The 25,273-nt window shown below is 43.1% G+C and overlaps 5 protein-coding genes and 1 long non-coding RNA gene across 13 annotated transcripts; 3 read left to right on the top strand and 3 right to left on the bottom strand.

Moving 5' to 3' along the window:
• Nucleotides 1–740: 740 nt before the first annotated feature.
• LOC115483415 lies at nt 741–2,376 on the top strand. The gene is made up of 3 exons (XR_003944347.1): nt 741–938; nt 1,074–1,410; nt 2,300–2,376. It is a non-coding gene; the product is annotated as an uncharacterized LOC115483415 (long non-coding RNA).
• On the bottom strand, nt 2,274–8,536 carry LOC111596968 (WD repeat-containing protein 35). The gene is made up of 11 exons (XM_023311444.2): nt 8,234–8,536; nt 8,059–8,170; nt 7,568–8,004; nt 7,332–7,500; nt 6,677–7,252; nt 6,510–6,613; nt 4,398–4,675; nt 3,724–4,338; nt 3,362–3,669; nt 2,523–3,300; nt 2,274–2,470 (listed from the first exon to the last, which is right to left on the bottom strand). The coding sequence occupies exons 1-11, from the start codon at nt 8,255–8,257 to the stop codon at nt 2,287–2,289; spliced, it is 3,585 nt and encodes a 1,194-aa protein (XP_023167212.2). The 5' UTR covers nt 8,258–8,536; the 3' UTR covers nt 2,274–2,286.
• LOC115483414 (uncharacterized protein At4g17910-like) lies at nt 4,725–6,254 on the bottom strand. 2 transcript variants are annotated; one of them, XM_030225276.1, is made up of 3 exons: nt 5,642–6,254; nt 5,448–5,568; nt 4,725–5,394 (listed from the first exon to the last, which is right to left on the bottom strand). In XM_030225276.1, exons 2-3 carry the CDS (start codon nt 5,542–5,544, stop codon nt 4,739–4,741), a joined length of 753 nt encoding a protein of 250 aa, XP_030081136.1. In that variant the 5' UTR covers nt 5,545–5,568; nt 5,642–6,254; the 3' UTR covers nt 4,725–4,738. The 2 variants fall into 2 exon arrangements, with proteins under 2 accessions (XP_030081136.1, XP_030081135.1); XM_030225275.1 differs by having other exon boundaries at nt 5,448–6,251.
• A 277-nt stretch (nt 8,537–8,813) lies between the features above and the next one.
• LOC111596972 (uncharacterized protein At4g17910) lies at nt 8,814–10,487 on the bottom strand. The gene is made up of 2 exons (XM_023311448.2): nt 9,625–10,487; nt 8,814–9,564 (listed from the first exon to the last, which is right to left on the bottom strand). The coding sequence occupies exons 1-2, from the start codon at nt 10,391–10,393 to the stop codon at nt 8,840–8,842; spliced, it is 1,494 nt and encodes a 497-aa protein (XP_023167216.2). The 5' UTR covers nt 10,394–10,487; the 3' UTR covers nt 8,814–8,839.
• A 370-nt stretch (nt 10,488–10,857) lies between these two features.
• LOC111596973 (glycerol kinase) lies at nt 10,858–18,288 on the top strand. 4 transcript variants are annotated; one of them, XM_023311449.2, is made up of 3 exons: nt 10,858–11,337; nt 15,366–15,992; nt 16,355–18,288. In XM_023311449.2, the coding sequence occupies exons 2-3, from the start codon at nt 15,371–15,373 to the stop codon at nt 17,464–17,466; spliced, it is 1,734 nt and encodes a 577-aa protein (XP_023167217.2). In that variant the 5' UTR covers nt 10,858–11,337; nt 15,366–15,370; the 3' UTR covers nt 17,467–18,288. The 4 variants fall into 4 exon arrangements, with proteins under 4 accessions (XP_023167217.2, XP_023167220.2, XP_023167219.2 ...); XM_023311452.2 differs by lacking the exon at nt 10,858–11,337 and adding an exon at nt 11,581–11,731; XM_023311451.2 differs by lacking the exon at nt 10,858–11,337 and adding an exon at nt 13,366–13,889.
• Nucleotides 18,289–19,898: 1,610 nt separating this feature from the next.
• On the top strand, nt 19,899–25,266 carry LOC111596974. 4 transcript variants are annotated; one of them, XM_023311455.2, is made up of 5 exons: nt 19,899–21,016; nt 22,329–22,498; nt 22,567–22,629; nt 22,695–22,878; nt 22,948–25,266. In XM_023311455.2, the coding sequence occupies exons 1-5, from the start codon at nt 20,215–20,217 to the stop codon at nt 24,993–24,995; spliced, it is 3,267 nt and encodes a 1,088-aa protein (XP_023167223.2). In that variant the 5' UTR covers nt 19,899–20,214; the 3' UTR covers nt 24,996–25,266. The 4 variants fall into 4 exon arrangements, with proteins under 4 accessions (XP_023167223.2, XP_023167222.2, XP_023167225.2 ...); XM_023311454.2 differs by having other exon boundaries at nt 22,945–25,266; XM_023311457.2 differs by lacking the exon at nt 19,899–21,016 and adding an exon at nt 21,380–22,247.
• Nucleotides 25,267–25,273: the final 7 nt, after the last annotated feature.

Here is a 25,273-nt window from a genome sequence, read left to right as displayed (position 1 = left end):
AGTTAACGGGAAATGTCTTAGAAATGCCGTTGAAATAAGGCTTTGCTGCTGCTTCGATTTTGGGATTTGGTGTCGGTTTGTTGTGGCTGGATTTACATCGGTTCGGTGCACGTTGTCACAGAAACTCGTGCAGCACGTTGTAGGGCACAGTACATGGCGCAAAGAGTAAAGTGTGAAAAACAATGACAAAAAACAATAGCTACTATTGATTGTTATGCTATGCCGTGTTGAAGTTATGCGAAGTTGGCGCTCACTCTCTGCCTGTTTCTCTGGAATATGTTGTGACAGACAAAGGGGCTTAAACTGTTGACAATCCAATTAGCGCTGCGATGTCCAAACGAAGCCGACAACGCGTTTGGTTAACTGGGCGCATACACGATTTTAGATAATACAATCGAAAACTTGCTTCAAAAACCACTTGAAATTCTTAAAGAATCCACAACAGATCACAATATATTCACGTATATATATATATATATATATATATGTATATATATATACTTTCGATTTGTCAGACAGCAGCAAGAGGCGAAAAGTACGGCGGAAAATGTTACGGAAAAATGGCAAACGGAAAATCCGTCGACGCGACGCGCACGAACACACAACAAAAGTCAAACTGAATAGCGGCCAAAGCGAACAGAAGGCGAGCGAGTGCCTTGCTCGGAAAATTCGAAATTCGAGCAAGTGCAAAGAAAAGCAAAGAAAATGCTAACAACAAATAATTTCCACTCAGAGAGAAAAACGGAAAATTGAAAACAAAACTTATTGCTTATAAAAATAACAATCAAAGAGCAGAAAAAACATCGAGTGTAAGCGCGAGTGCGAGTGAATTGCACAGCACGTAAAAGCGCTTTAGTGGCGATTGCACGACTATGAGATACCCTGCAAAGCGTAACCGAATAACAATATGTCAGACTAAATCAATGAAGACTGATGAAGTAAGTCTGTATGAGTGTTGCATACATGGGTGACAAATCAATATGCCCGACTTTATTCAATTTTAATGAGTATAAATGCCTTTTACATACACTTGATCTAAATGAACATGCCCTATTTACATTTATTTTTAATAGGTATAAAATCAGTTAACGGGTGCATGTTACAAAAAGTAGAGCTAAATCGATATGCCCTGCTTTATCAATTTTTAATGGGTAAATATGTAAATAAATAGTGGGTGGCAGTGCGTGAGGAACTGAGAGATGTTAAAAGAAAATCAAGGGATTGCTTTACATGCTTAAGGATAAGGCAACCAAAAGAGTGACTAAAAAGTAACTAAAAGTTTAATGGAGATTGAGTAATGCACGTGTCCAATAAGTATATAATACACGTGCCTGCACGTGTCGCACTCACCTTGACAAAGCAGCAGCAGGTGTGGCAGGTGTTGCGGCTGGAGCAGCGTCAGCTGAACAGGTAAACAGGTTGCAGCAGTTTGCAGAGCGTCCTGCATTATCCTTGCACAATATTACGTGCGTCCTTGACCGTATCGAGCGCGCGTTTGATGCACACGCGTATTGCACTAAAGCATTTCGCACTGCGTTTTGCGCGCACTTTAAACACACACACAAAAAAAAACAAGCCAAAACAAATTGGCAACTTTTTGGCGCGCGTTTGGAGAAGCGTCGAATTGCAAAAAATGCCGCTTGCCAGCCAGAAAATAAGCAAATGCAACACTTACCTGTATTATATAGGCTAACTAGGCGACTTCACTAAGCTACAAATCACTGAATTTAACACTATTTAACACAATTTAACACTCCTGCAGGAGCCAGTCAAACAGCGAAACAGCAAAACAGCTGAGCGGTGCAATTTGGCAGGGGGAGGCGGTGTTAGGGTGTTTGGGCAGGAGACCGTGCACCCTGTGGGATTGCAGCGGCGCCGGAGGCACTTTGTGTGGCCAGCTGTATGCGTTTGAGTAACACTTTTACGTGAGAGCGTAAATTTTACGATTCGCTTTAATAACTAAATCAGGCACAAGTTCTGCTAGCAATTTGCAGGCGGGTTACCACTCACACAGCTAGTGCTGTGAACTACGCGAACTTGAGTGTTGAATAATGCACGAAGTGCTCCACACTAAGCAAACTATTAAGTTTCAATCTTTTGCCAGCAGATGTCGCTCATAATAGCGATTTTCTTCATAAGCTCCAACAGGTGGCGTCACTCAGAGCAGGCAACTTAACGATGCAACTTACTCACCCAACGAAGCGTTCTATATAACACTTGTTTACTTAACGATAATTGATGTACATTGTTTACAAACAAAACAGCTTAACAAATATTTTATAATGTTCACTTTATTAAGGCAATGGGGCTGTGGCACAATGGGCATGTCCGATGCCTTGTTATCTCCATGGGCGATGCACAGTGATGGCAAGTAGAACATATCCAAATATTGCTCGTCGGCTGGGTGATGGGCTTGCCCGAGGAAACACAGCCCGGAAAACGTGCGCCACACTCCATGCAAGATGGTAAACTAAAAAAATATTAAAATAAATACCAAAATGAATACGAAACTAAACACTCACTTGTCCGGCACATGGGCTGCACAGCCATAGCAAGCAACGGTGTCCACTTTGTGATCCTCAGGCTCATTTTTGGAGAATATGCTTACGGCCAGCTCCTCGTACTCTTGCTGCATCTTCTCGGGCAGCGATTCCAGGGACTCCAGCTTCATGAATGCCCTGGAGCAAGTGTCAAAGGATCTGTCTGCACAACTAGCCAAAGCCAGGAGGCTATATATATCCTCAACAGGCAGGACATCATCGTAATCACGCAGTCGCAAGGATGTGATCACAGCACTGTGCATGATTCCAAACCGTAGTTGTCTCTGGGCGAGCAGCATAAAATGATAACCCTCAGCACAATGCCAGATACGCTCAATACAAGCGGCATCCTCCAAGCTAATCTCGTCCAGCAAACGATTGCGATCGATGGCATAATCCAATTGGGGAGTGGCCAGTGACTTCAAATGCTCCTCAGCTAGCAGGGCAGCCAGTATGTATATCTTCTTGATGCGCAACAAAGGGGCTCGCTTCTCCACTTCCTGCTCGGCCAGCTTACACAGCAGACGCGCTGCATCCAAATGCTTGCCGGCCTTACGCTGCAGCTCAATTGCCTCCGGCAATCGTCCTTCGTTCAAGAGCTGTGCTGCATGCTTGCTAAGCAACACGTTCACCTCGGGCATTTGATACCTCTGAGCCAACTCAACGGCCTGGCCCCATTGACGCAGATTCACGCACGCATTCACGGCAGCCTTTGGATCCCCAAATTTCAGATAGGCTGATACAGCCTCCGAGCACATGCCTGCATTAATGACAAATCAATGTTAATAACAAACGAATAGATATGGAGTCGTAGTTCGTACCAACAGAGACTAGCATCTCAGCTAATTTAGTCAGCAGCGGACTCTTCTCGGACAGCTTGTCGACGAACGTCTCCAGTTCATCAAACTGTTCCAAGTGGTAAAGAGATTCAATGGAGCCCTCTAGGTAATGGGACTTTTCATAGTACTCCTTGGCACTCTCCCAGGACTTCAGATTAGCAAAGTGGTGTCCAATCTCACGCCATGCCGTTTCCATTTGCTGATCCGAAACACCGGCACCGCCCATGCGATAAAGTTGCACCACTCTAAACCAATCACAAAGAGTCATGCGCAAATCAATGGCCAGATCCCTGAATAGCAATGGAAGGATTAGTGATAGCTATATATTAGATGATTGAACAAACCTTCGGTCCGCATCCATGTAGAGCTTTTCAGCCTCATCAAACTCCCCATAGAAGGCAGCAATCTCTGCCTTCTGCAATATTTGTGAGCTGATATTTCGCAGTCGCTTAATCAACTTGATGCCCGCATAGTTGGCACAGCGTACAAATGCATTCTCAGCTGTCTCCAATTCTAGTTGCTTTAGTGCCGATTCTGCCAGGAGACGCCACAGGCGTGGATGTGGATTATCCTCTATAAACTGCTTGGCATCCTCGAGTCCGACATGCTCCAACAGATCGTCCGTGTCGCGCAACGACTTCACCCTCAACTGGATGAGATGCGATGTATTCTGGAGCTCGCCGCAGCTAATGATGTCATCCAGCAGTACGCTCGTGATCTCCAAGTCCTCGAAAGTGCATATATATCCAGAGCAAGAGATGGGCTCTTCGGGATCGTTGCCACGAAAGATATACATGCGCGTCTTTTCCATTAGGGCCAGTAGCAAAGGATTGTCCTTGGCCCAGCTAACAGCCCAAACATCCTTGCGTTCCACTCGACTAAAGTTCAGCTGCGTCTCTCGATTGTCATCCAGATCCAAGAGAGTCATCACACCCAAGTTGTCGATGATGGCAGCGCGACTGTCAATAAGAAATGCAGTTACAATTTGGACAGGTGATTAGAAGCTGGCACAACTTACGTGGAATTGCAATTGATGGCAATCTTATGGATGTGGGTGTGCAGAGTGTGGCGATTCCTTAGCGAAACATTTGCCACGCTGTACTCATTTATTACGCCCGACTCACAGGCGACAAGCAAAAGCTTTTCGGACAAGGCAAGCGCACAAATTGGATCATTTACGCGACGTTGCTCGCCCTGCATCAAGAGATCCTTGGACAATTCCACGCCAGTGGGCGTGTCATGGATATGAAACCTTTTCTCCTTGCGCGCCTTAACCCCATGCAAATTGGAAGTGCTCTAAAATTAACAGAAATTTTTATTATATTGATACTACAGTAAAACAGAAATCCACTAATTGTTTTAGGCTAGCCGAATGCCTTTCCTGTGCAATTGGCATATTGCAACAGTTGAGAGCAGCATGTAAATAAATATGATTCCCACAGACTCATAGTCATTTCGGTCCTTTGGCCTTAAATAGTATTTAATTCCACCCAATAATGAATTGGCAAGAAGAAAGAACGTAAGGCCGTTCATATTCAATGCTTCGCAGATAGTAAATGTTGGAATGCCTTTCGTGCCCTCCAACTTATTTAAGTACTTATCTGTGCCAATTATTGGATCGGTCATAACGCTGTCGATGACAAAGTCAAATATGAATATGGTAAGGCTGATCATGGTTATGGAAATGGCGAACATCCAAATAACGTAGCCCAAATTGCAGGTGACCCGAGAGACGCCCACAACTCTATTGGCGGCTGCCATCAGTAGCCAACAGGTCAAAGATAAGAGAAACATCTGACGCAACTTGCGTTTCATTTCTTGATAGCTAAGCAATGTGTCGGCCTGGAGCCATTGGCTGAGGCACATAGACAGCAAGTAAATGGCAAAATATCCTGGCAACGAAAAAATACCTTCACGATTGGCAGCTAGCAGAGAAGTCCGCGGAAAATAATCCTCCATAACAATTCCCGAAAGTGGGCCAAAGGATAGACAATACTGATGGGTCAACAAGAGGCCTGTAGATTCCGAATGAATATATTAGAAATAATTGCGAATTTTGCACACTTGCCGAATGCCATGGGAAGGAGTTGGGCATCGTTACGCGTTATGAAGCTGAGCAGGCTGCCGAAGAGCTTGGTAATGCCTAGTGTAAAGAACGCATTCATGTGTGTGCCGTACTCATGCTCATCCTGTTGAAATTTAAGCACATAATTAAAACCAATCCGAGCAAATCCCAGCCCTATAAGCGGAAAAGTTGAATACTTGGCACAGCGACGTATGTCGGCCCAGTTGCAAGATCGCCGTGAGACCAGGCCCATGGTAAATACAAAAAGTCCGATTCCGCTGTCCATTAGAGCGGCACCATAGCGACGACTCTTCCTATATGGCCTATGAAAGCAGCTAAAGTCGATGGCAACTATACAAACTGCTGTGATCAAGTGAGTCAGCGCACGCACTATGGTCATAGCCAATGGCCGACTGCCCAAATTGAACTCACTTCGAGCTCTGGCACGACAAAAAGCGCGCGTACGATAAATATATATCAATAAAAATAGACTCTTAAGTGCAACAAAATGATTAATATACGAATTCGCCACTGTTGTAAAGAGAATGGACGGCACAACGATCAACGTGAACTCCACCAGGTAGCATGTGATACGACTAAGTCGATGTGCAAATTGACCAGTTACAATGCGAGCGTATATAATGCCCAAAAATGTGGTCAAAATAGCGATCATGGTCTCAAAGGCCTGCCACTGCAATTTCATGGCGGCCAATTCAATGTATTAAAGTGCATTCGAGATATTCTGTGTTTGTATCTAATTTAAATTTTTGTGAAATTTTAAACAAAAGTAGTTGTTTTCATTTCGAATTTAGTAAACAGAATTGAATGACATATCAAGCGGAAAAGCTTTCTACTATATATACTATATACATATAATATATATATGTATATATAAATATATAAAGACTAGATTCAGAGGTAGATAGAAAGGTATATAGATATTTGACAGATAGGTAGACAAGATGATTAAAATATAAAGAGCTATACAGATAGTCGAAAGCAGACAGATAGATAACCAGATTTATGATCAAATAAATATATAGGCACCCAGCCATATGCACTAACCTTCGGCGTATGATAATGCCAAATGAGTATTTCTTCGTAAGAAGCAATTACAACGTAACCGGCGTTAATGCCCACAAAACGAGGTTTTATATCCGTATACTTGGCTGTAGGATGAAGAAGTGAAAATTATAATAAAATATTTCGATCATTTAGTGCAGCCTACTCACAGTCCACTGTAGTTCCAATGGAGTTGCAAAGCAATAGTTGATAAACCCTGCCGTCAGAGTTGCTGCTGTTGTTACGTGCTTCCAGCGTGCTAAGCGCAATTTCTTTTATGTTGCTGCTAACACATTCTACGCCGAGAACGCAATGCTCGTTGCTCGCAGCCAAGCACAGGGTTGGCTCCACCTCCTTGAGGAAACTCTGATTCGACACCGTGTTCCAGAAGGTGATGACGTTAGTCGAGGTGCTGGCATTGCTGTTGCTGCTACTGTTGAGAAAGACGACGGTCTTCTCAAAGTAGCACCAAATGTATTCGGGCCGTATGTTTGCAAAATATATAAACGAGTCGACAGCCATAGCAATGCGCAACGATTTGCCTTCCCAGCTAACAGATGTAATGTCACTGCCAGGCACTTTTAGGGTTCGATGTAGTCTTCCCAGCGGTGAGTAGAAGCAGACCTGATTGGTATCCCGCATTGGACTGGCTGCCTCTAAAGATGTGCCACAAATGGCTAGCACACTGCCGTCATGGTTCCACTTGGCGTCCACGTTACGCATGCCGGTATCGAAAATTGCAGGAGCTACGAATATAACACGGATACGGATAAATTTTATAAATATAAATAGCCCATAACTGTAATCGACTCTCAGCTTACTTACTATCATCATTTTCATTGCGCATAATTTGCACCTTTCCGTTCTCATAGCAAATGGCTAAAACAGGTCGACTGCGATTGTTCACAGTGCCGCTAAACCAGCTGATGCTTGCAATGCGCTGTATACGACCCGCTGAACTGCCAAGCGCAATGCATTTAATGTTGAGCTTCATCTGTAAAACAAAACATATATTGATATGTTAGTTTTAATAGCATCTATAGGATCATCTTTAGACGCACCGCAAAGTTTCCTTGATTATCATACAGATGACATTCGCCATTAGCCAGGGCAAACAATATAAGTCGATTATCTGGACTCCACTGTACGCCAGTTAGATGCGTATTTTTAAGCTCCTTGCCAAATATGCGATTGCCATCAACGGAGCCCACGATAATGGCCCCATCCTCATAGACAATGCAGATTTTAGTGCCATCCGAGGTCCAACTCATGCCAGCCACCGTTGATTTCTTACGATCGTTGGTCATCTCTTCATACCAGGCGCCCTTGTACAGCATCCATACCATTATAACGCCGTCTACATCCGAGGATGTTAGCTTATGCTGTGCATCGTTCCATGTGACCACCTTGACAGACTCCTTGTGACCATCCAAAGTCTGATTCATCGAGAGATTGGACACGGCGGCCAGGCCGCCTTTGCTCTGCCCATTGTTGGCGGCTGCAATAAGATTATTATTCATTTATTTTATTACTCATTTTATATGTGTCTAACCTTGATCTAATTTGAGCACCTTCAGTAGTCCTTCAGTGCCGGCAACCGCAATGTAACCTTCCTCCTTGTTCCATGCAATGCAATTCAGCTTAACATTGTTAGGGATCGCTATCTGTAAAAAGATGCATCAATTTAAATGTATCGATCAATAAATATTTAATATATTTTCATTTACCTTTTTGCTTAGATAAACAAACATTTTTTTAATTTACGCTATTTTTCGCTCTGGATTTTGTTTACACCTGTTTACGCTTGAAAATTATTGCCATAGCAATGCTTTGAGTACGCATACACCTGTTTACAGTTACGTTGCCATAGCCTTGCATTGACTGCACAATTCACATTTGCTTAAGAATTCATATCTTGCAGCTGCGCATGCGCCGTGGATTTAGTTTTTATAGTGCGCATATTAAAAATTATTTACAAAACACGGTAATCCAAAGAAACTTCTTTATTTACGTCTCGATTCTTTCAACCAATTCTACTCGAAGAAGAGAGTGTGTAAGAGAGCACCAAAAACTGACATCGCTGTGAACCAGTTTGCGTTGAACTGAAGCGATGTGGAACGGAACTGAATTTGTTCATAACGTTCGCTATTTTAAAAAATATCGGAAAGTTGCACAGTGTACAAATGACTATTACAATATATTTTTAAAAGGTAATTGACTGATAAGGTTCATTCAATCAGAAGAAAGTAAAACATATACAAACAAATAGAAAATATAAAAACTTTATTTTATATATCACAGCAAGAGGATATGTTGATTGATTGTTCATTGATTTAGGCGATGCGAATACGCCTTTTATAAAGTTGAAAGACGGCACCCGTCACCAGGAACATGTAGATGAGCAAAATGAACACTGAAACAGCATCTGAACGATCTTCGGGCTTCAAAAAGATATTGACACAACCCGTTGATATATTGGCCAAAAGAAAATACACAAGGCCATTCATGTTCAAGGATTCGATGATGATAGGTAGAGCTCCGTTATTCTTGATGGCAGCGGCTTTCGTTGGAATTAATAAGCCTTTCTCTAGATTCTCAGTTTCGTTAAGTTGTATTTCGTCCATTAAGCGCGTCAATTCGTTAAGCTTCGTTCCGTTTGCTTCGATATGTTTGCTTTGGAATATGAGTTCAAACAGCAACATGATTAGCCACATAACGGTGCTTACTATAGCAGACATCCATAAAATGTAGCCCAAATTGCAGGTGACACGTGAGATGCCAACTACATAGGCGCTGACTGCCGTTAGAGACCAGCAGACAATCGCTAAGATAAGTAGGGTAAAAACTTTCCCAATCATTTCATTAAAGCTGTACAACTTTTTGGCGAACAGCCAACGGGCGAAGTAAATAGATAACAAATAAATAGCCACAAAACCGGGTATCGAAAAAATGCCCTCGCGATTAGCACTCAGTAAAGTGGAGCGGGGTACATCATCATCCATCACATATTCCGAGATACCGCCGAAGGTGAGTGCCACCTGATGGCATGCCAGAACACCTGTAAGCATGCAAAATAAAATTAGTCAGTGTAAATTTTGTACGAAATTGATGAACTCACAAAATGCCAAAGGCAACAGCTGCAAGTCACTGTGTGCAAAATAACTGAATATACTACCAAACAGCTTGGTCAGACCCAGCGTGAAGAATGCATTCAAATGGACGCCATACTCATGCTCATCCTGTCCATAGTTAAGCGCAAGGATCGCTATGACCCGTGCAATTCCGAGTAATATGAGCGGCAGTGCCGATCGTAGAATATTTCGCCGCAGTTCACTGCAATTGCGCGGACGACGAGACACCAAACCCATTGTGAACACAAAGAGGCCAATGCCCGTGTCCATGAGATGAGCACCAAAGAGTCGACTCTTTCTATATCGGCGATCAAAGCTTTGAAAGTCAATTGCGAGTATACAAATCGATGTGATCAGATGAGTCAGCGCACGGCAAATAGTAATGGCAATAGGTCGGGTACCCACGTCAAATTGGGGTTGGCTTTCGATACGCGATATCGAGCCCGTACGCATAATGTAAACGAAAAGCACAGCTATCATAACCGACACGAATTGCACACTATAATCGCTAGCCACAGTCACTAAAAGAACGCCCGGCACGGCGATCAATGGAAATTCCAGTAGGTAGCATAACGTAGGATTCAATCGACTTGTCCGGCTGGGGGTCAATATCGCACGGGCCAATACAACGCCCGAGAAGATGGCCAAAATAACAAACAGCGATGAAAAGCTCTGCTCTATCGAAGCGAACGAACGCTTATCTGTATGCTGCTGGGGTATATCATACACTCCCAATGCAATTCGTCCGCTGTCCATGCTTGTTGTCCAAATACTGGCGTACCATAGCGGCAGGTATAACTAAAATTATATTTTGATAATAGCCTACTCTGTATACATACACGCACATATATTCGATGATAAGCTTATATGAAATATCGAAAGCGGTTACAATAATAATACCTATATATTGAGTAATAAAGTCTAACAAAGATAAGCATTTGGGTTGTTATTCTTGCTTTCATTCCGAATTTACAAATTTTGGCTACGCACCTTGTAACGGATTACAATTTGTTAATAATAATCTTTTCGGATAATCTTGAGAATATAAAGTCTGATACTTCATCATAGTTTCATATAATAATTCTACGAATTACATACTGATTGAATAAATGGTTTTTGGCGCCTAAAAATGTTGACTGCGGCGAAAACGTAACAGTTGTGCAACCTGAACGATAGGTGTTGTGTAGTATTTACGCAACCCTGGTTAATTTGGCAATAAACAACTAGAAAAAAGGGCTCGTCAGTGAAGTTGATTTTATTAAGACACAATAAATATATTTATGAGAGGTTGTTTTACTCATGGCTTCCGTATTCCATAAAAGCTGCAGGTGCTTTGCAAAGCACTCTCTAGCTATAAATGATATCCAAGTGCACAGCAATAGCCAGCTATTTTAGCCTTAGTTATAGGCTGAGTAACCGGTACACGTGCTCGTGTTGTTTTAAATATCGTTTGTGTTATTAAGAAAAAGTGCTGTAATTCATATCAGGCAAGGCAATCCTTACAGAGATATTTGTTTAGATATTAGGTAAATCTTGGCTAACCACACACGCCATAAATATAAACAAACATGCACCCAAGATAAACATTAGACGTGTGGCTGCTGCTCGCAACTGTGACGTCATCAGCGTAAATAAAATCCAACCAATCGCCAAGCAGCTTTGAGGGGCTTGTCTACTCGCAGTTGTATATTGTGTACACGGTATGTATATGCATGTGTTAATATCTATCTGAGTGAGTGTGTGTGTGTCTCCTATTGATTTATTTTGTTGAGCTTCTGAGCGGCTGAGTATCACGTGCTGTTGCTCGCCCACCCACACGCCTTATTGGCAGCTACTGCTGCTCGCTTTCTCTCTCGATCACTTTCTTGTCTTTCTCTTGTTTATATAGATCGCGTTTGCCAATCTTGCATAGTCATCAATAGATTTTGGTTCAGTTTGTCGCCAACTGCGCGAACGTTGACAACACGCGGAAATAAATATTTCATTTGCATACGTTGCGTGCCGGCTTTTATTTGTTTTTGTAAACCAAATTTACGTAACTGACGTTTTACAAGTTTTGCATTTGCTGCTGCGCATTAGCATCCGTTTTAAGGTGTATGTTGAAAAGTGCATATATTTATAATTATTATAATAATTGTGCTTGTATTTGCGTGTGCGTGTGATTAACAGCCAGCAATTGGCAAAGTGCTTATAAGAGCGACTAATTAACAGATTTGACCTTTAGAGGCTGGCGGACATATGATTACCATTTATTGCTAACGCCATCTATGAGTTGACCTTGAGTTACTTTTTTATCTTTATTCTGAATATTTGACATCAATAGGTTTATAGGCTTATGGTTTAATTTATTGCTGGCGCCATCTGTTGCCCTTAGTTAACAACTGTCTATTTTATTCTTTTAATCACCTAATCAGTCAAGATAACCCTTAGAGACTGACCTCCGTTGATCATAAATCATTGCTGGCGCCTGTTTTGTTAACCCTACATCTACATTCATGTTACAATCTGCCAAGCAGCATACATATATATTTTTTATTTTTTTTTGCAATAAAAATGTACAGTTCTCGTATTGCACATTGTTTCTCGGTTTGTTGACCCTACAATATACCTAAAGTAATATGAGTATTTAACATATACATATTCGTATTTAAGTATAGCTGTCACAGCGTTACCTTGTTCTGCATCGAATTGCCCCACGATGCAAATGTAACACCTATTTATACGTGTACACATCAAGGTGATAAACACGTGTAATAGAACGAAGTTTGGACGCCCTGTCAAGAGACTTCACATAGTTTATATGCTATACGCGTGGTTAGAGTATATTTCGAATGGATTTCGATATAACCGATTTTTGTTTATTTCGCATTTTTAAATAATATTAATGAAGTTGAAATCGTTGCATAAAGCAAGTTTTCTTTTGTTTATGTTGTCCAACTGCTGAAATTCAAAAAATTTTAAACTGAATTATTTTTAGCAATATTTGTGCTATTTTTAGACGACCAAGAAGCTCATTGAATGCAAATGCATGCAATGAATAAAATTGCTTTTGACTACAAAAAATTAATAAGTGCTTCCTGTTTTATAATAAAATTTAAATAATAAAAAAAATATATAATGGAATAATTTTTATACTCATTTTTATCTAATTTTAATTTTTATTATATTTCATTTTATAAATAATATTTATTTTATTTAATTTAGTTTTTTTTTGCCTATTTTTAAATGTATATATTTATTTTGTTTTTATATATTTTTTATTTTTATTATTACAACTATAACATATCTTGTTTTATATTTTTATTTTTTATAATGTAATAAATCCATCTTATCATTTATTGTCATATTTATGGTAAGCACTGTAGCAATATAAATTCTAAGCAAATGTATTTGTTTAAATGTCAAGCTAATGTGCCCACCCGCTCAGACAACATTCTCTCCTCGCGCTTCTCTCCCTCTCTCTCTCTCTCTCTCTCTCTGTCTCACTTACCACCTACTCTCAAATCAGCCGGCTTTTCTTATCAGCTGTTCACTCTTCTTTCTTCTGTATTTATCGCACTTGGAATTGTGTGTCGTGTCAATGTTTGTTTTCAATGCGTCGCCGTCTGCACTGAAAGCTCTTGCTATAAATATATATATGTATATTTAAATGTATATGTATATAGTATATACAGACGCGCCTTCGCTTTGATATGGCTGGCGGTTCGAGCAGCTGTCACTAGCTCCCTGACTTTCAGATACTTTTTGGCGCTTGCCTTGAGCGGTTGTTGTGTGGGCCTTATACAAAAAAATAAAGTAAACTAATAAAGCAAAAACAAATAGTAATAAAAGTTGCAACAAACACGAAAACACATCTAAGTGAAACACAACAAACACACGCTCGCTGGCTCGCGTTCTCCCCCTCTGACTTCATACAAAAACAAAACAAAAGCAAACACGTGCTCTCTCCTCTACTCTAACACCCTTTTTGCATACCAAAAACAAAAACATATCGGAGTGTAATACAAACAAGTGCTCTCTCCTTTACTCTAACGCCGTTTCGTCAAGCGAGTGAAAGACAAGCAATAGCTCTCTCTCTTTCTCTAACTGCCGTTCTTCAAACGAAAAACAAACGCATTACAAAAAAACACAGCTGAGTGAAATACAACCACACGCACTCTCTCTCCTTCCCTCTTTCGTTTGAGTATTGGCACAAGTGTGAACATTGTTGTTGCCTCTTATTGCTGTTATCAATAATTGCAGCAACGACAAGGTAAAGTTTAAAACTGCAGCAATGAAGTTTTTAATAGCTCTTGTTCAATCGACCTGCGGCTATATATAAAACTGATAAATAATACCAAGAAATTGTTGATCAATAGCTCAAAGTGAATATATTTCAATATACGTACGTACGTACTTATTTACTCCCCACGTCTTTATTTATAAATCTAAATGACGAAACAATTAAACTACCAAGTCGCATATATATAGGAAAATTACCCTATTTTTATATATATAGAGAGAGAGAGAACTCCGAGTGACATTGACTCGAACTTGGACTCGTTGATCAGCTACATCAGGAAAAGCATTAAAATATTACTATTTACTTATACATTAACACACAGACATACGTATGTATATATAGGCTAAAATGTACTCGTGTAAATAATTGACATCACTCGATCATTTTTTGTCTCTTATCTATTTACTCTCTGGACTCTGCCAACAAAAATTTTAAAACAAAAACAAAAACAAAAAGCTTCAACAAATGTACAGATAGCAACTGTTTTACCATACATATATACACATTTATATGTATTTGTGTTTGTGTTTCGTAGAGGGCTCGACCGTTCAACCAACAAAGCTTTGGGGCTTGGCTCCAATTCCCAAAGAGTACAAAGTCAAAAGCAAACATAAATAAAAACAAATATTGCCTTTTTTACCGAATGGTAAAAAGAAATGATCTTTCGCAAAGAGTTAACATTGGGTATATAAGGTATTTCTTTTTTTAACATAGATCATGAGCAAGTTCTATAGTATTCTATTGAAAAACTTAAGCTAAGCTCATATTGCATAGAATATCTTCAAGCAAAGTCTAAAAGACTGCAATTGCATGTCTGGTACGTAGTCTCATATGTATAATGTATTCATACAAATGCTATACGAGGTCTGTTTAAGAAGTATGGCGAAAGATAGCAAAGTGTATAGCCAAAAACATCAAAAACTAACCAAAGTACACGCCGTGTTAGCTTTTTCTTGTTTCCGAAACTAAAGAGACTCATGAAAAAACGACAAAGGGGGTCAAGATACACTTGGTACAGACCTCGCATATTTAAGAAACACGAGCTACATTTTTATAACCGATCGCTGACCCTAAAATAGTGTATATAATCTTCTAAGTCAATCTACACGTGCCTATCTGTTCGTCATAACGTGCGTCGATCTCGGTTGCTATACTAGCTAGGGAGTCGATCTCATATACAATCATTTCTCAGTATAGTATAGTATAGTATAGAGTAGTATAGAATAGTATAGTATAGAATAGTTTAGTATAGTATAGTATGGTATTGTACAGTATATTTATATAGAAAGACAACCATATAGTATGTATTGCAAATTTGTAGTAAAAAGTGAAGACGTGAAATTTCCTATCGAGTTCGTCGCCTTCTTCATTATCGTGAGCTAAAAATAGTTTGATTTTCGCATTGAATATACCCTTGCCTAATCTAGACTTTCTCTTCTCTTACAGCCAGCATGACGGAGGGGAAGAACGTGCCGAATTCGAGTGCTGATGTGCCCTTTCGCAGCAAGGAGCTGCGTAAGCAGTCTCTGATCCAGCACACAGGACTCGTGGGTGTCATCGATGAGGGCACCAAGACAATTGGCTTCTCGATCTATACGACGCCCGATTTCAAGGAAATCGCTGCACATCGTGTAGAGTTGAGTGTTATATCGCCACAGGATGGCTGGTACGAGCAGGATCCCCTAGAGATGATGGCATCGATAAACAAGTGCGCCGAGGAGGCAATCAAACAGCTACCAGAACTGGGTTTTAGCTCCAGCGACATTGCCACCGTCGGCATCACCAATCAGCGAGAGACGACAATCCTGTGGGATGCTGTCACCGGCAAGCCACTCTACAATGCCATCGTTTGGAAGGATATACGGACGAGCAGCACAGTCGAACAGATTGTGGCCAAGGTTCAGGATCCGAATTATTTCAAGAGGAGAACTGGACTGCCCATCTCAACGTATTTCTCCGCCTTGAAGATACGCTGGCTGAAGGACAATGTGCCCGAGGTGCGGCAGGCGTGTCGCGAGAAACGCTGCAAGGCCGGCACAGTCGATAGCTGGATCATATGGAATCTAACGAATGGTAAGCAAAAATCTATTAGACAGGGTGACTCAGTTACATTATAGAGCTTACCCACATTATAACCATGAATAGTGGAGTGGATTTTATTGATTTTGTGCCTAGTATGGTTTGTTAACTCTTCACGAGACATCATTCAGCGGTTCATCCATGGTTCCACCTTCAGGTCCGTCCGTTCGTCCGTGCTTCCTTTTGTGCAGGTCGTCTCTCCTTTTATAGTACAATCAGATAGAGTGAAATCATTAATAACATCAATTTGCAAGAGTTTGAAGCAAGAGATCTACAGGGTATCTCCTAGTCGGACACTCCCAACTTTATTAAGATATTCTGAGATGTTAAATAATCAAAATCCATCTCCCTGCTAGGTGCTCTACACATCACGGATGTGACAAATGCTTCACGCACGCTGCTCTTGAATCTGGAAACTCTAAACTGGGATCCTGTGCTGCTGAAAACCTTTGCCATTCGCGAGGAAATGCTGCCCAGCATACGCAGCTGTTCGGAGGTCTTTGGTAAGATCACCTCGGAGAGGAGTGCACTACGTGGCATCACATTGAGCGGCATCTTGGGCAACCAACAGGCCTCGCTGTTGGGACAGATGTGCGTGAAGCCAGGCCAGACAAAGAATACATATCGGTCCGGTTGTTTTCTACTCTGCAATACGGGCGACAAGCCCGTCTTCTCTAGTCACGGACTGTTAACAACGGTTGCCTACAAGCTGGGACCCCATGCACCAACGATATATGCGCTGGAAGGCTCTGTCTCAGTGGCCGGACATGCTCTGTCCTGGCTGCAGCAGAAGGTGCGACTCCTGCCCGATTCGCGAGACGCTGAGAAATATGCTGAAGCAGTGCCCACAGCCGGGGATGTTTACTTTGTGCCCGCGTTTACGGGTCTCTATGCGCCCTATTGGCGGCAGAATGCACGCGGCATTATAATCGGTTTGACGCAGTTCACGCGAAAGAATCACATAGTGCGCGCTGCCCTGGAGAGCATTTGCTTTCAGACACGCGACATATTGGAGTGTATGCACCAGGAGTGCGGCTACGAGATAAACAAACTTCATGCGGATGGAAAGTTGACTACAAACAATTTGCTGATGCAACTGCAAGCGGATACAGCGGGCTTGCCACTGTTTCGCTCCCAGCTGATGGACTCGACGGCCTTCGGAGCGGCCATGTGTGCCGCCCAAGCCGATGGTGTCGATTTATGTAAATTTGAGCCGGAGAAACGTTACTACGAGAACGTCCATTACGACACCTTTCTGCCGACCACAACGGAACAGGAGCGCGAGGAACGCTACGGCAAATGGAAGCGAGCCGTGGAACGTAGCCTGGGCTGGGTCATCAAGCAGAAGAAGACGCGCACACACACCGAAGAGAACTATCGCATGTTGTCCTCACTGCCAGCGAGCATTTTCCTTATCAGCAGCTTTGCCATGCTCGTCCATTCCCTATCAGCGACTGTGAAGTCATAAATGACAAAAAAAAAATGTTTCGGTTGTAATACCCTAAGCTTATTGAAAAGGTATAAAGAAAGGGTATATTGTGTTTATACCAATGTATGTAAAAGGCAGTAGAAGGCGTAGCTGAAGTATATATCTGAATGGTTGCTAGATATGTCTGCATTTCGGCTAATTCTTTAACCTATAAATTAATAAGTCTATCGATAACCTAAGTCAGTTCTTTAAACAGACTCAGGCACAAAGTTTGATATAAACGTTGTTGTAATACACAGCTTATGATAGATTGATTATAAATCGTAAAATCTTCGATCTTTGCTACATACTTACATACTTTTGCCTTGAAAGGCTTCGGGTATCTGCTAGTCGAGCACTGCCGACTATTTAATACGTCTTTTAAAGCCGATGCCATAACAGATTTAGAAAGTCCCATTATCGGTTGTGATAATTATTATTTAATAAACGGAACCTACGATCCCATGTACATAACTATCTATGTAGCCTTTCTATTCTAAATGCTTCAAAAGTCTTCGATTGCTTTGGCTTTAAAGTAGTATATAATATATATATGTAAATAGTTTATGTTTTCCACTCATTCTCTGCCTTCGACTTGATATTTTTTCTGTTTCTGTGTAGCTAGTAATACGTATATAATTCGAGTACTTATCTTATCGCTCTACAAGCTGTACTAGGCGCTAGCCTCAAATGTTGATAAATCGAAAAATTTCATCGATTACCCACGCAAAAACCCAAATATTTATATCACCTAATTGTACATACATATAAATATTCATACTATATATTTAACCAGAGCGCAAATGACATTTGTATATTACCTAATACTTAATATATATATCTGTATACTATATGACGTTTGTCTAGTTTATAGGCTACAAATATACGGTTCAAAATGATAAATGACTTTATTAATATAGATTTCGATATCGGATTATAATATGAAACAAGCTCATATCTTATGTAACAATATTGTTAAATAACGGCTAATTGTCTACGATATACGCTCGCACGCAACATATATTTATCAATGTACTTGGAATGTATAACATTATCAGTAGCGGAAATGTTCATATCGCTCAGAAATAACTCTAACAATCTAACGATTATTGGAGGGCGTATGCCTCCAGTCTGCTAGAACAGGCGCTATAAACAATTGTTTTTTTTTTTTTGGGTGTGTCAAAGAGAGCAAAGGTTTTAGATTGGAATTTGATTAGCCATCAATGTGTATTAAAAGATACGGAAAATGTTTTTTGATCGGTTTTCCATATTGAGTTTGCATGGGATATAGACATTATATATACATATCTGTCTTTAGTTTCTAGGGATCAAGCTAACATAATATATTATTGTTAACTTTCCTAACATCCCTAAATAGTTAAATTTCCTTCCTAGCCAAATACTTCTTCTAGCTTAACCCAATTAAAACTATCCGTTTTAGTCAGTAGTAACTGTAGTGTAAGCCGCTGTTCATTTAAATTGGTTCTACAGGTTGCCTTATATTTACATTCATACCACACACACATGCTCACACACATAAGTGGCACTATGCAACAACAACAGCGAGTTCTTTTGCCTCTGCTCAGGTAAGAACGCACAAATAACAACAACATAAAAAGGCCAAACAAAGAAATTGATTTTCACTGCTTTGCTCTGTTTTGAACTACACCTTCAGAATTTTTACTGAATCAGTGTACAATAACAACAACAACAACCAGAACCGGAATTCGTTTGAAGTTGAAGCGCGCACCTTTTCCCAACTTTTCTCTTCAGTTAGTGATTGTATGTGTGTGTGTGTAGGAGTGTGAAGTTGTTGCTCATGAGGCGCTCATCAGTCTTTGCATGCGTGTGTGTAGGAATGTGGAGTTGTTGCTTAAACAGCGCTGTCCGTTCAGTGTGTTTGTATAGAACTATGAACCCGCTGCTCAAATTGCGCTCTTTGATTTGTGTGTGTGTGTACGCGCTCTCTTATATATGTATATGTGGAGTTATTGCTCAATTGTGCTCAGCGGTTTTTTTTTTGGCTGAGTGTGTGTAAAGGAGTGTGGAGTAGTTGCTCAAACTGAGTGCGCTTGAGTCTAGCATTATGGAAATATGCTCAAATTTGCGCTCTTTAAGATGCGTATGTGTGCGTATAGCAGTGTGGAACTGTTGTTTTAATTTTGCTCCGTCTATTTCTGTTGAAGTGAGAGTTCCACTTAATGTTCAAGTGTGGAGTTCTTGCTTAACTGTTGTGTGCATGTGAACCGAACAATTGAGTAATATTGAGTGTATTAACAGTCTGCTCCTGTTCAAGTAGTGCTCTCGGATTTGTGAGTGTATTGACTTCATGCTCAAGCTGAGTTCTTTTTCTCTCTGCTTTGAGCAGCACTCAATGGCAATCCTCTCACGATCGCTAGCGAAAAGCCACAGTCACCGCTCAACTTTAGTCGCGTTCGTTTCGTTCCGCCGAATTGTTGCGGTTTTCTTTGTCGCTGTTGTTGTTGTTGCGACGTTTTTGTTTATGTTAATTCGATCGTGTTCACTATTTATTTATTTGGATTGGCCTCTACTGCCGCATTGGCAATAAATTTTGGTGAATTTATCGTGCACGAAATTGAAAGCGCAAAAGTTCCTTCCCACAGCCACCATGGACGGACATACCTGATACCTGTGTTTGTTTCTTTCTGAGTGAAGGCATTTATTAAGCGTTTGCAGCTAAAAAGGGTCAAACCGGTTTAGTTTAGCCAGTTGCCCAGTTATTCAGTCATGGATATTGCTGCGGACTCTAGCACAGCATCGATCTCGGCTTGCCTGCAACGTGTTGCCTCACAGTCGAGTCTCGTCCAGGCCGCAGCGCCTCATCATTATCATTATATACAATATCCGGCTCAATATCTGCAACAACAGCAGCAACAGCCGCAGCAGCAATGTCAGTGCCCCTGTTCCTGTGGAAGAGCCGCAGCAATGCAGCAGCAACAGCAGCCGCAACATCCGCCGCATCCAAACGCTTCCATGGCTGTCGACGTACTCGTCCATCAGCAGACTTCGACGTCGACGGCGACATCGACACCTGTCCAACAGGTGGGAGTGAAGGCCCAGTCAGCGCAGTCTCTGCTCAATCATTCCTATCAAGCCCTGCCCAATGAGGAAAATCACAATTTGCCCTTTGACAGCTCGACCCTCAGCTCGCCGAGATGCGAATGTGATCTCGAGTGCAGCTGCGCTGCCAACAGCATATCCGTCTCCATCTCACAGCAGCAACACAAGCGTAGCCTCCTCGCAGATGCGATGCTGGGCGCAGACGAGATTACGGTCAGTGAATCGGACAATAACAGCACCATGATCAAGAAGAAGAAGCCACGTAATGCGAACAACACGGCGGATCAGCTGCCAGCCAAGGTGGACAGCTGCAATGACATCTACCATGATACGGAGCTCGAGGCGGTTGCAGCTGTTGCAGCTTCCTCTGCTAGTGGAGGTGCCAAATCTCAAGGCCTGGATGATAATCGTCCACCGTTGCCGCCACGCCCGCCGCCCAGGCCAAGGAGCAATGCCAATGGTTCCACAGGTGAGTAGTGCATAGAAAATTTGAGAGCATATTTAGATCTCAATGGGTATACCCTATATGGTGTACAGTGCTGGCGTATACCTCAGTCATCCTATAACCATTACTAAGGGAATAAATATAGTCAGGGAATAAATCTGGGTACATGGTAAAGGATCTCTTCGTATCTCTTCATATATCTCATTCGATGTCCACTAAGGTTAATCAAGAAGGAATACAAATAGCTGAGTACAGGGTATCTTGTAGTTGAATATACTTCTTTCAAACGGAGTAAGAGTTGTATATATCCATTATATATACTCAAGACATTCCCAATAGATTAGAGTCGAATACACATTCCCGCATGAATAGTCCAAATTATCATAAGTCAGCGGGCATCAGCTGCTTACCGATTGCAGGGTATCGCCTAGTCATGCGCTTAATTAGTTAAAGCTTCCCTTTAACTGTAACAATCATTTCATATTATCGTATTCAAGGAACAGTTCTCGTTGGGGTAATCCATGCCACTATCTGCCAGCTGATTACAGGGTATTTTAGAGACAGGTGCTCAGACATGAATGGTCACAGTTTCCCACTTGCTGTAACTGTCTTTGCGTATCATCGTAACAGCATCCGTTCGGTTGAAGCCTTCTCATCCGCTAGTTCGACGCCTGCGCATTCTTCCTCTCTCTCTCTCTCTTTCGCTGGAACTCCCTTGGGAGACATCCGTGATTGCAGAGGGGTTGGTTGGTTGGTTGGTTGTTTGGCTTAGTAACTGTGCGAATGTCAGTACGGAATCGAAATCGGAATTGTAGTTGACACCGTTTCGCAACTGCAACGCACGCTCCGTATGGGGCGCAGCTTCCGCGTCTCCCATTCGCCATCTCCCAACATTCAATGTTCGCGCAGCTGCCCAGTTGAGGCATCTGAAACGGACTTGTGTGTAGATATTTTTTCGAGAAGTGAAAAAAAAATATTTGTATATGAAAACAAATATACTGTATATATAGTCTATATATATATATATACAGCATCCAAAACAAAATAAACGTTTGGGCACTTGCGAGATGTTCAAATTGAAAGAGTTTTAAGAAAGTTTTAATTGTTCTGCAAGAGACGGGCATACTCGACTAGCTGCTCAACATGCATGGCTATCCGGTGATGCAGTTTGTGCAGTATAGCATGCCAACGCCTTGCACCTGGGTGCCAGCGCCACCGACCGCAGCGGAAGCACATTATCATCGCGGCTCGATGGGTTAGAGGATTGCTTTAAGAGTTCTTAATATGATTCGCATTTCCTTTCTCACTCTCACTCTCACTCTCTCTCTCTTTTCAGCGCATCGTCCTGGCGCTGGCATCAAGAAGTATGTAGTGTGGTGCCTCATCTGTGGTGGCTTCAGCTGCCTCCTTGGCGTTCTCTTCCTGGGCGTCTACTTCCTGCTACATTCCTATACCATAACCGTGGGCAACTTTGAAACGGTGCCCACTTTTGTGCCCGCCACACTGGTAAGTTTCACCTGGTTGATCCATCTATATGATATATACAGATATATATATCACCATTTACTTTACAGCTCATTCTAACAGGCGTTTGCATCATGAGTCTGGCGCGTCGTCGCAATCGGTACAGCTATTTGGTAGGTCTAGCCTTGCTCCATCAATGAATTAATCCTGACTTTAGCTTCCTCATCTTCACTTTTAGATCAAGCTTTCAGGCGCCTGTGGCTTGGTCTCAGCCCTAACCTGCGCCCTGGTCACTGTGACCACGACGGTGCTGCACATGAGCCGACTGCAGGCCTTGCGCGAATGCGAATACGCGCAGAAGACGCGCACCTGCACCTGCTACTCGGATCTGATCGAGTCCCAGGTGGATCGCGTGGACAAGGGTAAGCCTGGACGGGCGAAGTGTATGCCATTTGGCAGTCCACTAACTCCGCTTCACTCTCTTTCAGAAGGTGTGCGTCTGGTCTTTGACTCGCTCTCAGATTGTGGCGTCGTCCATGGTTCGCTCTACTCGTGTCTGCGCGCCATCTTTGGACTCTCCGTTGCCGGAGTCCTGATTGCCGTGTTCAGCTGCATGCTGGTCTACCAGCTGCTCAGCCATGAGCGCAAGAAGATGTACTGGGAGCAGCTGGAGCTGCGCTGTCGTTCACTCTATGCCACCCAGGCGCCGCCACCGCCGCATAGTCTGAGTGCACCGGGTCGCATGCTCAACTGTCGTTGCTGTGAGCAGTGCCATGCCCATCGGCAGCTGACGAACTCGTATCCCTGGGATGAGGCGAGCGCAGCAGCCGCAGCAGCAGCCGTAGCTGCAGGCGCTGGTGTTGGAGTTGGACCTGGAGCCGAGCAACGCTTCTGGACCGCCCAGCCGCCAGGGAATTTCTATTCACCCAATCCAGGCGGCGGCGAGGAGGCGCTCAGTGGCTGTCGCAATGGACGCAGCGGCTGGAGCTGGCCGCGAATGCCATGGCAACGCACCACGCCGGATGCGACACGTAGATTTCGACAAGCAGCTGCCAGCCCGGATTCACAATACGGCTTCAGCTCGGCGACAGCTGTAGCAGATGGCAATCAGATGTTGATTGAGGAGCCTGTCGTGGCTTTGACAACGTTACCATATGGCGTCTGGGGTCCACCGCCGCCGTACAGTGATCCCAATAGTCCGGCCAGACGGGGCTACTATCAATATCTGCAGGCGGTTAATCCCGCCATGCCACAACAGATGCAGCAGCAGCAGCATCAACAGCAGCAACAACAGCAGCAGCAGCAGCTGCAGTTGCAACAGGAGCAGCAAGTGCCACAGCAATCAGCTCAATCTGCCACCATGGAGCGCATGGATACTCTAAGTGTTGGTGGCGGAGGCGGCTGCACAGCCTCATCTGTGAGTGGCTTCAAGGCCAAAGCCGTTGGCCACGCGGAATACGAAAATACGCACTCGGACAGCGATGGCTGCAATGGTTGGAGGGAGCGCGATCGCTGCTCCAATACCTTGCCCACGCGCAAGCTAAAGAAGCGCATCGAGGCGGGCGCCAAGAGCATCGGGCCACAGAACACCCAGAACAGCAGCCAGCAGCGACCAAATGTCCAGCAGGTGTTTGCCAAGCAGCAGGAACCCGAGGTGGAGGAGGAGGAGGAGGAGGAACAGGTGCTGCAGGCGCAGCCAACAGCTGCCAATGGAGTTGAGAACAATGGCTATCAGGACTCCAATGGAGCCATAGCCAAGGGCCAGGAAGCTGCCGAATCGGAGGTTTACTTCGCTGATGTGAGCAGCTGCTGCAATGACAACTACTATCATCAGCCGCATCAACAGCCTCACCAGCATCATCATCAGCACAGCAACTGCAGCAGCAATCAGAGCGGCAGCAACAGCAACAACAACGAGGATTATCTGGCGCAACGTTTCGGACGTAGGGAGCATTCGATCAGGAGTCGCTTGCCCATACCGCAAGCCCGGCTCGAGGATGACTACGAGAGCTCCAATCTAAATATACCAACGCTGAAGAGCGCCGCCTTGGATCAGCAGCAACAGCAACTGCAAAAGGACATCTCAAGGCAAAGCATGTGCTCTGTGGAATCAGAGCCCAAAACGGAGTTCACAGACCTGTCGCCATCGACGCCCTGCGATGGTGCATTGCAGCAGCTGCCGCCGCCACCTGCCAACTTTGCCAGCGATCCGCCTGCCACGCAGACAACAGCTGCTAACTTTGTCGCCTCGTTTCCCTATTCATCGGAATCGCAGTGTTTGGAGGCGCATCGGCGTTCCACAAAAAATATACACGAGCTACTGCTGGCTGGGAATGGCAGTGGCACCGATTCCATTCACGCTCCAGCCCACTATGAGATCATCAACGATCGCTATCAGCTGCAACGCTCGGCCGCCGGCAGCAGCAAGCAGCACAAATCCAAGTCGAAGAGTCGCTCGAGAGAGCATTTGGATATCTATGAAGGTAACCGTTGTCCGGGCGCCGAACGCACCGATTGGTCCGAAGGCAAACGTTTGTGAGACGAAAATGAAGTTTTCGTCTAGGTTTCATAAACAACTCACTCACACATCCATAAACAGATTACTGACTTATGATTTGTAAAAATGATTGCCATCCAAAATGAAGTCGAGTACATTTATATTCGATCTCTAAGTGAGCTTAGTATTTCTCTCCCTCTCTCGCGGTCTTTCTTCTACGTTCCTGCTTCCCGCGCTTTTAAGCATTGAGCTTCAATTGAGCTGTCTTGTTTCAATTACCTACTCACACACACACACAGTTAACTCTTTTGCCTATGATC

Source organism: Drosophila hydei, unplaced genomic scaffold (assembly GCF_003285905.1).
Source record: "Drosophila hydei strain 15085-1641.00,03,60 unplaced genomic scaffold, DhydRS2 tig00008128-arrow-arrow-pilon, whole genome shotgun sequence".
Classification (NCBI taxonomy): domain Eukaryota; kingdom Metazoa; phylum Arthropoda; class Insecta; order Diptera; family Drosophilidae; genus Drosophila; species Drosophila hydei.
This window is presented reverse-complemented; position numbering and strand designations above follow the sequence as displayed.

Excerpts from the sequence above, each read along its gene's own strand:
- LOC111596973 (XM_023311449.2), top strand. The coding sequence starts at position 15,371 with ATGACGGAGGGGAAGAACGTGCCGAATTCGAGTGCTGATGTGCCCTTT. Across the intron at positions 15,993-16,354 it reads CATATGGAATCTAACGAATG|GTGCTCTACACATCACGGAT; the intron begins GTAAGCAAAAAT and ends TCTCCCTGCTAG.
- LOC111596972 (XM_023311448.2), bottom strand. The coding sequence starts at position 10,393 with ATGGACAGCGGACGAATTGCATTGGGAGTGTATGATATACCCCAGCAG. Across the intron at positions 9,565-9,624 it reads GCTGTTGCCTTTGGCATTTT|GTGTTCTGGCATGCCATCAG; the intron begins GTGAGTTCATCA and ends GCATGCTTACAG.
- LOC111596968 (XM_023311444.2), bottom strand. The coding sequence starts at position 8,257 with ATGTTTGTTTATCTAAGCAAAAAG. Across the intron at positions 8,171-8,233 it reads TTGTTTATCTAAGCAAAAAG|ATAGCGATCCCTAACAATGT; the intron begins GTAAATGAAAAT and ends ATCTTTTTACAG. Across the intron at positions 2,471-2,522 it reads GCAGCCCATGTGCCGGACAA|TTTACCATCTTGCATGGAGT; the intron begins GTGAGTGTTTAG and ends ATATTTTTTTAG.
- LOC115483414 (XM_030225275.1), bottom strand. The coding sequence starts at position 6,147 with ATGAAATTGCAGTGGCAGGCCTTTGAGACCATGATCGCTATTTTGACC. Across the intron at positions 5,395-5,447 it reads ACTCCTTCCCATGGCATTCG|GCCTCTTGTTGACCCATCAG; the intron begins GCAAGTGTGCAA and ends CGGAATCTACAG.
- LOC111596974 (XM_023311454.2), top strand. The coding sequence starts at position 20,215 with ATGGATATTGCTGCGGACTCTAGCACAGCATCGATCTCGGCTTGCCTG. Across the intron at positions 22,499-22,566 it reads CTTTTGTGCCCGCCACACTG|CTCATTCTAACAGGCGTTTG; the intron begins GTAAGTTTCACC and ends TTTACTTTACAG. Across the intron at positions 22,879-22,944 it reads GGTGGATCGCGTGGACAAGG|AAGGTGTGCGTCTGGTCTTT; the intron begins GTAAGCCTGGAC and ends ACTCTCTTTCAG.